Source organism: Fusarium graminearum, chromosome 1, assembly GCF_000240135.3.
Source record: "Fusarium graminearum PH-1 chromosome 1, whole genome shotgun sequence".
Taxonomy (NCBI): Eukaryota; Fungi; Ascomycota; class Sordariomycetes; order Hypocreales; family Nectriaceae; genus Fusarium; species Fusarium graminearum.
The window spans coordinates 10686650-10702301 of record NC_026474.1 but is presented as its reverse complement, the minus strand read 5'-3'; the positions used below and the strand labels follow the sequence as shown (position 1 = coordinate 10702301).

Here is a 15652-nt window from a genome sequence, read left to right as displayed (position 1 = left end):
GGGGCTGCAGCCAATTATAAGCTTCAGATAAGAAGCTGGACCTGCAGGGGTAAAGCGATAAGCCATCCCATTAATCCCCAAAAAGTGTAGTAGACAAGCATTGATAACACGCTGGTGTTTCGCAGGCCAAGGCGAGTTCTTTATTCTTTGTTGTTCATTTCTCCCTCTTTTCTTCGCAACGCTTTTTCAATTTTGTTTCTCTTTGAAAATCGAGACTTTACAATCTTTGAGTTTTATTCGTCTTTTAAGATCTACAAAACTTGCGGGAATAAACCTACAATGTTGCTTCATACAGCGGCCCTTGTGGTCCTTCTAGCTCTGGTCCAGCTAGCTGTATGCGCCGAGGACTACTACAAGGTAAACTCGCTTTAACAGATCTCTAAACAACCGGTGATTAACGGTTATACAGATCCTCGGTGTAAACAGACAAGCTTCCAACAAAGAACTAAAGCAAGCGTACCGACAATTGTCCAAAAAGTTCCACCCAGACAAGAATCCGTATGCCCCTCCATGAACACCTGTCTGCTTTACTATACTGACACTTCCAAGTGGCGATGATACAGCACATGATAAGTTTGTCGAAGTCTCCGAAGCCTACGATGTCTTGAGCGACGAGGAAATGCGCAAGGTCTACGACCATCACGGCCACGAGGGCGTCCAGCAGCGCCGTCAAGGCGGCGGAGGCGGTGGTGGTCATGATCCCTTTGATCTCTTTAGCCGTTTCTTCGGCGGCCACGGTCACTTCGGTCGAGCATCCAGCGAACCCCGAGGTCACAACGTCGAAGTCCGTGTCGAAATCACACTCCGCGACTTCTACAACGGCGCCACTACCGAATTCTCTTGGAACAAGCAACATATCTGCGAATCATGTGAAGGTACTGGAAGTGCAGACGGCCATGTCGATACCTGCCAGCATTGTAATGGCCACGGTGTCCGTCTCATGAAGCGCCAGCTCGCTCCTGGTATGTTCCAGCAGTTCCAGCAACGATGCGACGCCTGTGGTGGTCGGGGCAAGCACATCAAGCATAAATGTACAGTGTGTCATGGTGAACGAGTCGAGAAGAAGTCCACGCCCGTCCAACTCAACATCGCGCGCGGAGCTGCTCGCGACTCCCGCCTTGTCTACGAAAATGAAGCCGACGAGAGCCCTGATTGGGTTCCTGGTGATTTGCTGGTTACATTGTCTGAAAAGGAGCCTTCATATGAGAACAACCCCGACAAGGTCGACGGCGCATTCTTCCGTCGCAAGGGTAACGACCTTTACTGGAACGAAGTCCTTTCTCTCCGCGAGGCCTGGATGGGCGGTTGGACTCGCAACCTCACACATCTCGATAACCACATCGTTCGTCTAAGCCGACCCCGCGGCCAAGTCATCCAGCCCGGCCATGTCGAAACCGTCGCCGGTGAGGGTATGCCCATCTGGCACGAAGACGGCGACAGCGTCTACCACAAGACCGAGTTCGGAAACCTATACGTCGAGTACACTGTCGTGCTACCCGATCAGATGGATACCAACATGGAAACTGAATTCTGGGGTCTCTGGGAAAAGTGGCGACTCAAGAACGGCATTGACCTGCAAAAAGACAGCGGACGGCCAGAGCCAGAGCGTGCTCATGATGAGTTATGATGAGAGGACAGAGTGTCTAGGGTGGGGAGTTGAATGAAATTATGAAAGAGGTGGGTAGTGAAATAAAGGATACCAATTGCGGACTCAGTATGTTATAGAAGACTACAAGACTCAATATTGAGGAACTTGATTTCGAAAAAGGTTCATCTTGATTTGTATAAACACCATAATTGTCGTTGCTGTCATATCGAGATGTGCAGATCATGACCCACATTTGAGTTACATCGATCAACATGGAAACTACCAGAACTATCTCAGCACACTACAGAAAGGCAGTCTCACTAATGAAGTAGAATTATATATGATTTTCGAATGCCCTGCAATTCAACGGAAACTTCTACAATGTCCATCTCACAATTGAGAACAGAGATGATAGTCCAAGAAACGTTAGTACAGGGCAGTACGGTACCAGTACTATATAAGCAATAATGATAATGTTGTGATTTCATTTCATTTTCCCTTCTTTTTCTCTCTCTTTTTCTCTCTTTTAATTCCCTTTTTATAATTACTAGCTATAACACTCCTTTCTTAAAGAAAGAAATAATGTCTAGTCCAACACCCACAACTTCACACACACACACTCCCTCAACAAACAACACCCCGTGTACTACCACCCCTTCTACCAACAACATCTCTTGTACTACCACGCCTTCCACAAACACATCCTCTCACGATGTGGTAGAAATCTCCCGCTCAGACCTCATCACTGTCAAAGACACAGACTACAAAACAGACAAGCACCTCATACTCTGTGGTAAATGCCGCGGTGTACTCAACATTTCATCTTATAGTTGCATATGCGAGCTCGACTCTGATGCGGCTCGTGCGGCTTGAAGTATACACTGTGGACAAAAAACAATTGCTTATGAGCGAGGTGCAGCAGCATAAAATTACAATACTACAAAAGCTTGTTCTACCTAATAATTGGGACTATACTTCTTTGCTATACAGTCATAATCTTAAAAGCCAGCAACTTAAATGGCATACATCTTTGAAATAGTGATAGGCAAAGAGCCTCGTCGTTTAGATGATCGATGAACATCTGATCCCAAAAGATATGATCATGGTCTTGTAATAATAGCTCGAGGTTATCATAAACAGACATCAACCGTATTTCTCTATATAGGCCGTAATGTATAAATAGTCGTAGCGTCATATCATAAGTCCACCCAAAAACAGGAACCATTATCTCATATCCAGCCAAGGAAAAAAGAAAGAGCATTCGCAATCATCATGTCATTAGTCCCGATGCCTCCTTCGGCGCCTCCTTTCGTCAGAACGTCCATCATCAATAGCCTCTCGTTGATCCGGCTGCTGCAATCCACCAAGAACATTTCCAAGAATACCAAGCCATCCACCTTTGCCTTCCAGTGCTCCAGTCACACCACGAACGAGCTGTTCCACAGCTTCGCCGTCTGTTCCTGCTACTTGCCATGCACCCTTGATGTCAATGTCTTTCCGACGCTTGGGTTTGTATTCAAAGTCCCCTCTTCTGCTTGTCCACCCGCGGCTTCTGGTGGATCGCTCATCCAGTGGCTTGCCTTGTTTGTCAAAACGATCAGGCAAGTCCTCGACAGCTTCATCTGAGCTAGAGTCATCTCCTCGATGTCGCCGTCTCGGATTGAAGTAGGATTCATCATCCGAATCAGAAGTATCTCGCTGCTTCGAACGTGGTTTGGTGGTTACAAGTCCTTGAAGCATATCGTGAGCTTCTTGCTCCTTTTTCTCTTTCTCCTCCTTGGCCTTTGCTTTAGCACGATGTAGTTTCATTGTCATCGAGCTCATGGGCGACATTGGACCAAAGACCACAGATTTGGCTGGATGCTCGTCATCGGACGAATCTAGTATAGCTGTTTCTGAGTCAGTACTGCATCTTTGTTCTCATTCATCAACTCTCGCGATACGGGTCGGACGCACCCTCATCTAGGCCTCTTGAGCCCAGGTTGCGGACAGGATTACTCACATTGTCAGGCGGTCTTGGGCCACCGGATGGTGGAGGTCCCGGAGGTCCAGGTGGCGGTGGTGGCCCAGGAGGTCCTGGCGGAGGAGGTCCAGTTGACAGCCCACGAGGGGGGCCAGGAGGCGGAGGAGGATAGCCCGTATAATCCTGAGGAACATATGGTTGATATTCACGATTATGATCCGGTATGTTGGTATAAGAGGCTGCAGCCGAAGGAGTAGGATCCACAGGGTAGGGTGGGAAACCTGCACCACCAGATGCCATGGGTGGTGAGCGTGGGGGTCGGTCATCATAGTCATCGTAGCCTATTCAAGAGTGGTCAGTCATCACAACTTTAGTCACGCAAGGACTGCTCACGTTTCCTAGAACGACTTCGAGATCGGGTTCGGGAAGGAGATCTGGTAGCTCGACCACGACGGTCTCGCTCATCCTCTCTTTCACGTTCCCTTTCTAACTCAAGTCGACGTTCCCTAGAACGCTGTTCTCTCTTGTCTCTGTCCTTCCTTTCCTTGTATTCTTTGATGCCAAGGGCTGCAGCTCCTGCGGCCGCTGCGGCTCCAAGTCGACTTCTACTGCGTTTACGGTCGCGATCGGAGCCGACAGACGACACAGAGCGGCTGCGGCCACGGCCACGTCGTCTTTGGCGTTCGCGCCTTGCCTCTGCTTCGGATTCGTAGCCCCGCGATGTCGTGGCGGGCTTGAGGGGATCGTTACCGTATTCAACTACGGGGCCTAGCTCAGGATCAGTCCCGCGCTCTGAACGAATGGATCTGGCCTTGGACCTGCTCCGACTTCGACTCCTAGATGGGCCTCGCCGGTAGTATTCATCATCGCTGCTGTTATCACTACCATCCTTCTTCTCCTGACGCTTCTTCCAAACATGGTGTGCTGCCTTTGCTGCTACAGCCGCACCTGCGATCTCAGCACCGCGGCGAAGTTTAGACTTGCTGCGGCTCCTTGATCGGCTTCGGCTACGGCTTCGGCTGCGGCTGCGCGAGCTGCTTGACCTACTGCTGCTACGACCTCGAGACTTGGACCTGTTGCGCAGATGCTTCGCAACACCTGCAGCAGCAACAGTTCCCAAAGCAGCCTTGGCTGCGGTCGACAAACTGCGACGGCGGCTGCCACGGCTTGTGCTCTTGGTCGTAGTTGTGGTTCTTCGGATGATGGAACGCGAGGAACGCGAACGAGAGCGCGAGTAATCATCCGAGTGATAACCACGACGACCGCGGCTCCTGCCCCGGATCGCCTCTTCCTTCTCAATCTTATTGGACTGGTAATATTTGGCGGCTCCGGCAGCAGCTAGAGCTACAGCAGCGATTCCAAGGCCCTGCTTGAAGCGAGAGGAGCGATCGGGTGATTCATCATCATGCCAACGGTCTTCGTAAGCACTCTTGGCTCTGCGCAGTGCTTCAGTACCGAGTGCTCCAAGAGCAGCTCCAGCAATGACCTTACGGCCACGGTTTTCAGGCAACTCTCCATAGCTGTCGCGGCGGCTGTTGAGAAGGGCTGTGACACCAGCACCGGCCAGAGCACCCTCTGCCAAATGTCGCTTATGGTGAGAGTCTTCGCTGCTCTCGCGGCGACGAACAACTTTGCGTCGCATGTAGTAATCTTCATCATCGCTGTAATGACCATGATCACGGCCTCTGCGATCATATCGCTCAACGGCGTATCGTCGATCTCCGCGGGAATCCCAGTGTTCATGACGATAATAATACTCCTCGTCCTGAGGACGGGGGCGGTGCTCGTGGTGTCGGTGTTCATGTCGATGTTCTCTTCTGACCACGATCTGCTGTCTCTCAGGTTCCTTTTCTCGGATAACAACCACACCTGGCTGTTGTTGTTGGCGAGGAGAAACAATGACTGGTGGTGGAGCAGGCGCTTCTTGAACAATAATCTTCTGCGGCTCGGGTGCACGCTGTCGAATGATGACGGGAGGTGGTGGATCGTAAGGGGTGTAGTACTCTGTTTCCTTGCGGTATCGCTCAACGTCGCAGCCGTGACTGTCGTCAATATGTTCCTCCACCCGCTTTTCGACGCGATACTCGCCGTTGTCTCGACGCTCGGTCTTCACCATTTGGTTCTCAACCTTGACATCGTCGTCAAACATAGCGTCAAAGCGAGATCGACGATCCCATTCACGTTCACGTTCAACTTCCTTGGTTGCTGCGTAAACTGGCGCACGATTTCGATCGCCTACCTGAGAGGGCGCAGGCATCGGCATGGGCGGCGGGGCTGGAGGAGGATAAGTCTCTCGCTCGATTTCCTTTTCGTAGATGAAGGATCGAGGAGCTGTGTCTCGGCCACGGTCCTCACGAAAGCTAGCTTGCGAAGGGGCGGGTTCAAAGGCAGAGTGAGGACGATCCGGGGCATAAGAACGTCGGTCCTGTTCTACAAAGTCGCCGGTAGGACGGCCAGCGTAGCGGGAAACATGGGAACGTCCATCGTCGTACTCGGAGGATCGGCTGGGTGTGACTTTGTATCTTCGGATTGTAGTTTTGCGATAACGCTCATCATCTGAGGAGGGGCCATCCCGCTCCCACTCGCGATATGTGCGAGAGTCTCTGTAGACGTCGCCCATCGCGGGGTTGACAGGGGTTTTTGTATAAGGTCGTGCTAACTTGCTATGAGGTCAAAATAAAGCAAATCGGTTCAAATAGGGAGAAATTTCAGTATTAGGTAGAAAACGCCTAACGAGAAATCAGCAGCGAAATCTATGGATGTTTGTATGTAAGAGGGAGGGTTGAGTGGTGTGGTCTGTAGAGGGGAGAGAAAGCTGGGAAACGAGACGAGCTATGACGGAAGAGAATCGAGCAGGGAGGAACTGGCAGGTTTGGTTCGGGCGGCTTGTAGCGCGGGGCCTGCCTCAGCCTGGGCAGTGAATGAATGCCCAGCCAAGCCAGTGTGTGCGTGGAGCCCTTAAACTTCAGTGCTCGAGCAGGGTAGCAAGGGTACAAGATGGCCTAGGAGGAAGCCTGCCGTGGCTATGATGGATGATGATGCTGCTAGTGCAGTAGAGCATGGCACGGGATTGGATGGACCGTTGAGATGGGTGGCAGAAGGTCTGTTGTTCTGCCCGGCTGATGCTGGGCATTTGAGGGCGAGATCCAATCAGGGTTGGGTCTGGAAGAACCATTCGCTGCAACCTGGAACACATTATGCTTTGCTGTATGTGCATTTCACGCAATACTTGGAAGGAGAATTCATTTCTGTTGGGTTCCTTTCCAGGCTATCTCGGGTATTTTCTTGGATCTTGGGACGAGTTGCGAGTCTTAGATGATCCACAAGTCATACCAGGAACATGTCGAGTCTGGGAACCAATTCATGGGTATCACTGCCAGGTTGGGCACAGAGCCTCACCAGTATTCAATTGCCGAACAAAGAGAAGCCTCTTTGTCCCGTGTCAAACAAAGGCTTTTCCACTTATCGAACCCTTGTAGCACCAAAACCGTTCGTGTCAACGCCCGTCTCGAGTCCAAGCAAACTCTAGACTGCATCTCGAGGCCTAATTTATGTCTCAGTAACGGGGGACAAAGGCCAAATCACACGGAACCCTCCCTCCAACTCGGGATCTAAAAAGAGCCCACAACCACGTAACCTTGTTCTCGTCATCAAGACCCATCTCTCTTCTTCATTGACAGGACCCGTCCCTCCATTATTCAGCTCTAGAACAACCCGAAAGAAGACGAAAGGAATCAAAATGAGGCGAAGAAGCTTTCTACCTTAATCGTGCCGACCTGTAGATCATTTTTGGAGCGCAAATCAATACGGTCCTACCGAAAATCACAGAATCTTGATAGAAACCCCACTCCAGCTGTTGTCAAATGTCGTCATAGGCTTTCTTTTTTAATGGGAAATGGGAAACAGAAAACTCCACTCTCATTTGAACCCTGGCGCCGATTAACAACGAACTTCTTGGTTCTTATTCCAGCGGAGTCACTCGCCTCACCTCAGTTCAGCCATAAAAAAGAAAAGCATGGACAAGTAATGATAAATTAATTACGAAAAGAGTCATCACCTGGATCAAACAATTTATTTCCGAGGTCAATTGATTACGTAGACCTCGAGTCTGAGTCACAAGATGTTCTTTGTCCACATGGACAATCAGATGCTGATTGCTGACGGAACCAGAAATCTGTCCATCCGCAGCCTTAAAACCGCCCCGTTCTCGAAGGGTCCCCGTCTGATGGGCTTTTCCGTAGTGTCGGTTTGTTCTCATGACTGGAATGTTCCATGACTGTGGCTTTTCTATTAGCATGGCGGCGTTTCCCAATACCCCGGCAGAATACATTGCCTCAACGGAAAAAGCAATAGCATTTGTTTGTCGGGTAGGCGTTTCGTTACTGATCAGTTAGCCTCCAGTTAGAGCGATATGTTACCCGAGTTTGCTTAATGAATAAGCGAAGCACACATAGAGCCCCAAAGTAAAGTATTCTGTACCAGCCTCAAAGCACATGTTGGCCAATCGCTGTACAAACATTGGTTGTCAATTGTCCTATACTAAAAACAGATTCCCATGTTTTAACCTTAACTCCATAGTATCACCATTGAACGAAACCCGAGTCATAACTCCTTCTGCTTAACTCTCTAGCAGCGCCTATGCTACATGCGTTGTATATTCTCCCACCGAACCCTCACTGATCAAAGCCCTCCTTTGATCCCAAGACACCAACTCCACCGTTGCTGCGTCGTCTGCGACCAATGACATCGTGGATCCAGTCGCTGATCGTGAAGCCCCAGTGTCCAGCGACGAGAACACCGCTGATGATGTTGATGATCTTGACGAACAAGCTGATGATACCGTCACGGCTCTCGTGAACTGTCAGCAGAATGGGCTCGATGTCGTACTTGAAGAAGATTCCGGGAATGTATCGGTCGTCGACTGCCTTGCTCTGCTCTGTAACGGCATACTGGTTGGTGAGGATGGACCTGGAGTTGACGCTGTACACAGTGGGCACAACGGAAAGGTAGTATTGGAACTTGTGGAAATTTCCATCGGCCGTGTTGACGGTGCCGTCGAGAGGGTTCTCGAGCGAGGGGTAAAAGGGACCGTAAGAAAGCTCCGAGATGATGTGCGAAAAGTTAAACTCTGCGACTGGTCAGTATGCGGTATCGGTCTTGTCACCAATGGGACTTACTGCTGTGATCAAGATGCTCGCCATGGCCCATGTAACCGTGGCCACGGGCGGTGATGTGGAAATCACCCTGCACCTTGTTCAAGTCGAGACTTCCGTAGATACGGCAACTATCAGCGTTACCCCTGAATCGGGGCGTCTTTGCCCACTTGGCCCTCTTCTTTCCAAGCGCAACAATATCGTGAACGTGCTCCTCGCCGAAACCCTCATCTTCATACTTTGGATCGTTGTATCCCTGGCCAGTGTTGACTCGGCCTTGGTCATCGCGCCCAAGCTTGTGAACACCCTTGTTGTCGGCCCACTGTCCCCAAAGAGTCTTGTCGGTATGGAGGCGCTTGGCCGCCATGATTCGATCGCCGGAAGCATCCTGAACGTTGACGTGGATATCGTCGCAGTTCATCTTGACTACGATATCCAAGTTGATTTGCATTTCCCGTGAGACGCCAGCCTCGACTTCAAAGTTGTGAGACTCGGCGCCGCGCCACCAGCGGCCAAGCTCACCCCAGATGAGGATGAGTGAGATGATGGACACGGCGACAGTCCATTTTCCACCTCCTGAGGTTCGTTGGATGTATTGCGGCTTTGACTTGGCTATCGAGAGTTAGCGCGCGTGGATGCTAGACATCACGAGGGGACGTACGGAACGCATCAAAAGCAGCTACCAAGCTTCCCTCCTTGGGACCAAACTTGTCCTCGTCGTAGTCGGGCTTTTCCGTGCCGTTCATCATTTTCGCAAAGAGTCTCTAGTCCCGCTAGTTCGAATATATACAATGAAAAACGTGGTCGATATCGTGGGGGGGCCGCCTGTCGCGATTCGTCGCAAACTAAAAGTCGTGATCGACACCAAATGCGCAAAGGGTGATTCTATTTCCGCATGCCCGATTTGAAAAACAAAAAATGGAGGGACTGGAAACCAATTGGAACGGGTTTCAGTGGTCTTTGAATTGCTTCGTCGACCACGAGTCTTTTTGGTGAACGAAAGTGGGAATTGTCGATGTCGTCGCTTCGTTACGCTCAGCAGCCGCAATCAGAAAGGACAGCTTACTGTAACTAAAACCGTCCCCTGACGCTGGAGTTGTCAGGGTCCAGCTTTTGATTGGCTAAAGGGGTGGTGATGGGTTAAAGTGTTGCCGACCCGAACTTGTTCCTGAGCTATCAACGGCTCTAGCACGGATTTAGACCTCAACAGTCCCACCCGTTCATGTCAACTCAGATGTTGTGTCTGTCATGACATATAGCCAGCTTCAACCTGTTCAATATCGCATATTACATGGTGCAAATTTAATGTTAACATTTCGGCTGCTTCATTACGTTGATTTCGACTTATTCTAAGTCCAGTTGCTACGATGAGACATGGCCTTGATTGAAAATTCACAACAGTCATAAATTTCTGATGACAATTGGTTCAGCAGAGTAGAATGACACTCATACCATAGTATGGTCCGAAGTAATGAGGCAGCTATAAGTGTTCAGACTGCAGATGATCTATGGCGGCATCAAGGGTAAGCCTGAAGATCATTGTCCCTGATGTTCATAACATAACAATCTCGTTTGTTTCCGTAATTTCAACATCCATAGGGGACGAGGCCAATATATTCCACTCTTTTTGTAAGTAAGTTTATATTAGGACCTATTTTGTGTAAGAATGGAAGGATCATAAACTAGCATTAATATGCAATGCAGCTCTTGAGGTTGTATATGAACATCTAGACGGCTAACGCGGCATGTGATCTTCCCCCTAGGACGTAGCCGAGTTCTACGATATTACGACGGTAATCATTAGCATTCATTGAGAAAGGGTATTATGAATTACTGGCAGCATACTCACTCGGTCCGAATACAATAACTAAAGCTGGTCTACGCTTTGTGCAGTTGAATGAATACTGGGTCCAACATAGCCAATTCTGGGGGATTTTCATGAGCAAAGTTGGTTCGGCCTAATTCCCCACCATATCGATCTCTCTGAGATAAAGTAATTGGAGAAGATGGAGTAGTGAATGGGTCGAGCGCTCTGTATGCAAGGGTATGCTTTATTTAAGCTTACTTCACCAACCATGTTGATATCTATTAAGTGTCCATACTTGCTTTGATACCATCGTCAAATGATAATCGGGTGTTGTATACGGAAATAGGGATCACGTGTTGTTTCGAATGTACTGGGCAGTTCTCTCTCGGCGCCGAGACGGGAGTCCACGCGAACACTACAGACGGGACAAGTTCTGGGCATCTTGGCATACCAGACCCTGGGTCGCGAATCGGTTAATGGTGCCGATAAGCGCCTTGGCAAGGAACAAGCAATTAACGACATGGAATTGCTTTAGAGGATCTTGCGACATAGAATGAGGGCGATGCGATGAGAAAGACGACAGACTTGAACTCGCAAAAGAGAGAAAGGCAATGATGAACAAGTCTTGTGGGTAAAGCACAGAAAACTGGGCGATTGTGGAATCGGAACAGCGGGTTCCTCCACTGTAGCAAGAATGCCCCAACGTGCCATACCACGGTAGATTACAATGGAGATGATCTTCCATTCTTGACAACGGCGCAGCCCTTTTGTCCGTTATTCAAGTTAAACGGTTACACTCAAAGCATAACCAGCGTGGGCAATCCTCGTATATAAGTGAAATACGATTGACCCAAGCTTTCATGCAACAGTCCTCTCTCTGTTGGTACGCAATGACCCCTGGGCTAGATAAGTCTAGAACTTCGTATCGCAAAGGCACCGCACCACCTGCTGCAATGCGCGTAATATACTGGAACCCGGGCCCCCGCCGCGTCAGGTCAGTTCAGGTCACTATAATAGCAAGGAAAAGGGAAAGGGAAAAAATAGATACAGCCTGACGCTCTAATGTGACGGTTACTCCGTTTTAGCCAGTCAATAGACCGTGTCACCCTCCTCTTCCCTGATCCACCGTCTCTTTGATTGGGTGTTTCTCCCTCCCTCTCTTGCTTTGCAGTTTGCTCCCTTTAATTGCGGCAGTCGTATTCTGTACCTTGCGGTATTCCCACGCAAATCCATCCCCCCCGTCACCAGTTTCCATTTCTTTTCCTTGGCACTTTGACTTTCTTCAACAACATCCCATCCCATCCCATCCCATCCTCCGTTTGTCGATTTATCCATCACACAAGACTCTACGTCTCGGTTCCGTTTTCTTTTAGTTTGATATTCACTATCGACTCTCGCTTTGACTGCTCAGTCAGTCATTAATAGTTATCGCATCTACTCGATATTTGTCGCACCCGAACCTTCCTTGGGCGCGCCCCCAACCCTCGCTTTCTGACGTCGGCATCTTCGCTCGTTCTTCTCGACGCCGCTCACTTTGATTCCGCTCGGACTCATCCACCATGAAGTCCTTTTATTCCGCCGGCGCAATTGCGCTTTTGGCTTCAACGGGTCTTGTCAGCGCCCAGGTGTCGCCGTACAGCATCTCAAGCACAGGTGCGCTCCTCCAACAGTCGCCGTTGAGGTAAACAGACATTAACTTTAGCAACGCAGACGCCATCAAGAAATCAGCCAAGCAGCTCGCAGCTGATTTGATCGAATACTACCACGGAAATGACCCCGGTGGTATTCCAGGTATCCTTCCCGGTCCTCCTCCCAACGGCGACTACTACTGGTGGGAAGGTGGTGCGATGTGGGGGACGTATATGGATTACTGGAGGTGCACTGGCGATACGAAATACAACGACCTCGTCATGCAGGGCATGCAGTTCCAAGTCGGAGACGATCAAGATTACCAGCCCAGCAACGTCACTCTATCTCTCGGAAATGACGATCAAGGCTTCTGGGGCATGTCTGCCATGTTGGCTGCCGAGTTGGCATTCCCCAACCCTCCTTCAGATCAGCCTGGCTGGCTAGCTCTCGCTCAAGCTGTTTTCAACACTCAGGCCAACCCTGACCGACACGACGATACTTGTGGTGGTGGTCTTCGATGGCAGATTCCTCGAACAAACAACGGTTACGATTACAAGAACAGTCAGCGCTCCCCTTCAGCTACAACTAATCAATGAACTTGCATACTAACTTGTGAAAAGGTATCGCCAACGGTTGTTTCTTCAACCTAGGTGCCCGACTTGCTCGATACACGGGCAACAAGACCTATGCCGACTGGGCTGAGAAGACATGGGACTGGATGGAGGGCGTTGGTTTCCTCGACCCCACCTCTTATAAGATTTACGATGGTGGTCACGTTGGAAAGAACTGCACCGATATCAACAAGGCCCAATTCTCTTACAACTCTGGTGTTTTCCTCCAGGGCGCTGCTTTTATGTACAACCACGTAAGTCAATTCGCCGCAAAACTCATACGAACCTGACTAACATTCTCAGACCGATGGCGAGCAAAAGTGGGAGCAACGTCTCGATAAGCTGGTTGATGCTACCATCTCAAACTTCTTCCCCAAGGATATCGCTGTTGAAATCGCCTGCGAGAACCACGACACTTGCACCACCGATATGTACTCCTTCAAGGGCTACGTCCACCGCTGGATGTCACAAGCGACCCATCTTGCGCCTTTCATCCGACCCAAGATTCTCCCTGTCCTCGAAAAGTCCGCCCAAGCTGCCATTGCCCAATGCACTGGCGGAGACACTGGACGTGTGTGTGGTTTCAAGTGGGCCAGCGGCAAGTATGATGGCAAGACCGGTGCTGGTCAGCAGATGAACGTCCTCGCAGCCGTGTCGTCTCTTCTCATGGAGAACACCCCTCCTCCTGTCACAGCGAAGAAGGGAGGTACCTCCAAGGGTAACCCCAATGCTGGTAACGTCGGAGACGGCAAGATCGACAAGACTTACGGACCTCTTACTACTGCTGACAAGGCTGGTGCTGGTATCCTGACCTTCCTGGTTCTGTCTTTTGCCTGCGGCATGTTTGGCTGGATGAGTCTGGGCAAATAAAATGGGATCTTGCTTGATAATATAATGATGCCGAACGACGCAGTCCGGTAGCACATTTGTGCTTGTTTGCAGCAATTTGAAGGAATGGTATTTCCGGGCGTTGGATGGAGTATACTTGACACAAGCAGTCAGGAGGCTGTGCTATCTATTTCTCTTTAAATTTTACAATGTTCACAGTAAATTTGTGTCGTAATGAGTGACAGTTTGTTTTCAAGATGTTCTGAACCGATGGCCTATACAGCCTTCTTTTCTGAAGAATCGCACACCGAGTTGTTTGCATGCCCTGTTTAATCGAGGCATAATATTCGTCATTATGGTGTGAGTAATGCACAGTGAAACAAGACTGGTATGGAACGTTGAGTTGAAAGTTTCCAACTTCAAACACCAACAGTCAGAGCTGGTGTGATTGGTGATAGGACCGTGGGACTGAGACCATGTCTTCTATGTAGAACAGCAATGTCTTGCAAGGGAAAACAGTAGGTAGTAAGGCCGAATATTGTGTCGGGAAGAATGCCAATTTTGTTGATCAAATACCAGTTCGTTATCCGAAAGCTTGATGGGGTTTCTCGTGGTGAGTACCCGAATCGACGTCGCCAAGGAGAGTGAGGAGTACAGTGAAAGTAAGAGTGAGAGCGGTAGCGACAACTAACATATAGAGATCGCGGTGGAAGAACGTGACGAGAGGACCCATGAACGATATCAACCCACCGACAACTCAACACGAAAGAACAAGGTTCTATTGGCGTCTTCTACATGGTCGGACTTCAGGTGTTATCTTCTGTTGAATGGCACCTGTGTTTCTTCTATAACTAACACCACTAATCTACAGCAATGGCATGGTATCCAACGACATAGCTCCTAGTCTGACCTCGTCAACTTGTTCTTAGCAGCCATTATTGCATGATGATGTCGCATCTATATCTCTATTCGGAACATCCACTATGGATCTAAGCCAAGGGGCGCAACAACTCAGACAACTTGTATGTCTGTAGGCTCACATGATTTGCCAATGTGTTGACATTGGATGTCAAAGCTGTGTGTGGTTCAGCTTCTTTATGTTTGCTATTGCACCACATCACGCAAGGATGGTCACATCCAGGTCCAAAAAGGCAGCTCACCCTAATAGCCTCGGTTCCTTAGAATGTTTCCCCCGCATAAGATTCACAGAAGCTCACTGGGATTGAAGATCCGGGGAACGATCTGATTACATACATGACTACACTTTAGATCTCGGCACCAGCAAACAGACTATCATGCGCATGCACACTCAAAAGCTTGACGTTTTCATCTCGTAAAAGACGGGAAATAGACGTCGGAAATGGTTAAAGACCATGGCCAATTCATCTTGCAGCCTGAGATCCAGGGGCGGGACTGGCCGTCGCTAGCTGGCGTCTTCCGCCATGAGATGGATGGATGTCGCCTTTTCCTTTGAGGTCAGAACTCTGTTGATTTCGAAGGGGTCCATGATCTACGTTATTACTCAGCCACGTAAGTTTCGTAGTGATCAACGACTAGCAGAGGTTCTGACCGACGTTTCAACGTTTCATTTCTCCTCATAGATGCATTAAGTGGTGACATCGAACAACGTGTTCAGTTGATACGCTCGTCCTCATGACGACAACATCACAAAGGATCCATTTTCGTGTTCAATTTTTTTCCCTTTTGCAAACTACTACCTTGTCGTTGTCTTTGTGAGAGTGAGGCTAATAATGCAATAACAAGGCCCGTGGATCCTATGTAGGGAAGAAACACCCTTGCATTGACCAATGGCGTCTCAAGGAATGGTTTTCATGGGGTAATTTTTACATACTAAAAACTCTAGATCCAGGAACCAAGCTCGAAAAAAACCTGGGGGTGACCGCGTGACAAGCGCCATTTGTCTCGGCATGAGGAGACGAGAGGAGTTTTGGTTGAGGGGGTCTTTTTTTGCCATTTGTTTTAGCATCACACGCGCCCCCAGTTGCCGTTAACTGCAAAGCGTAACATACGTAGTTAGTCTTCTGACTTTTTCGTGAACGAGGAGAGCTGGAT

At 49.4% G+C, this 15652-nt stretch overlaps 4 protein-coding genes across 4 annotated transcripts; 2 read left to right on the top strand and 2 right to left on the bottom strand.

Moving 5' to 3' along the window:
* Positions 1 to 279: 279 nt before the first annotated feature.
* FGSG_10390 (uncharacterized protein) lies at positions 280 to 1627 on the top strand (the record flags this gene model as incomplete). The annotated part of the gene is made up of 3 exons (XM_011321058.1): positions 280 to 357; positions 410 to 498; positions 550 to 1627. 3 exons carry the CDS (start codon positions 280 to 282, stop codon positions 1625 to 1627), a joined length of 1245 nt encoding a protein of 414 aa, XP_011319360.1.
* Positions 1628 to 2866: 1239 nt separating this feature from the next.
* FGSG_10389 (uncharacterized protein) lies at positions 2867 to 6171 on the bottom strand (the record flags this gene model as incomplete). Its single annotated transcript, XM_011321057.1, has 3 exons — positions 2867 to 3477; positions 3545 to 3892; positions 3945 to 6171. 3 exons carry the CDS (start codon positions 6169 to 6171, stop codon positions 2867 to 2869), a joined length of 3186 nt encoding a protein of 1061 aa, XP_011319359.1.
* A 2053-nt stretch (positions 6172 to 8224) lies between these two features.
* On the bottom strand, positions 8225 to 9453 carry FGSG_10388 (uncharacterized protein; the record flags this gene model as incomplete). The annotated part of the gene is made up of 3 exons (XM_011321056.1): positions 8225 to 8679; positions 8729 to 9316; positions 9366 to 9453. The coding sequence occupies 3 exons, from the start codon at positions 9451 to 9453 to the stop codon at positions 8225 to 8227; spliced, it is 1131 nt and encodes a 376-aa protein (XP_011319358.1).
* A 2308-nt stretch (positions 9454 to 11761) lies between these two features.
* On the top strand, positions 11762 to 13802 carry FGSG_10387 (uncharacterized protein). Its single transcript, XM_011321055.1, has 4 exons — positions 11762 to 12164; positions 12222 to 12701; positions 12761 to 13005; positions 13055 to 13802. Exons 1-4 carry the CDS (start codon positions 12071 to 12073, stop codon positions 13619 to 13621), a joined length of 1386 nt encoding a protein of 461 aa, XP_011319357.1. The 5' UTR covers positions 11762 to 12070; the 3' UTR covers positions 13622 to 13802.
* The last annotated feature ends 1850 nt before the right edge of the window (positions 13803 to 15652 follow it).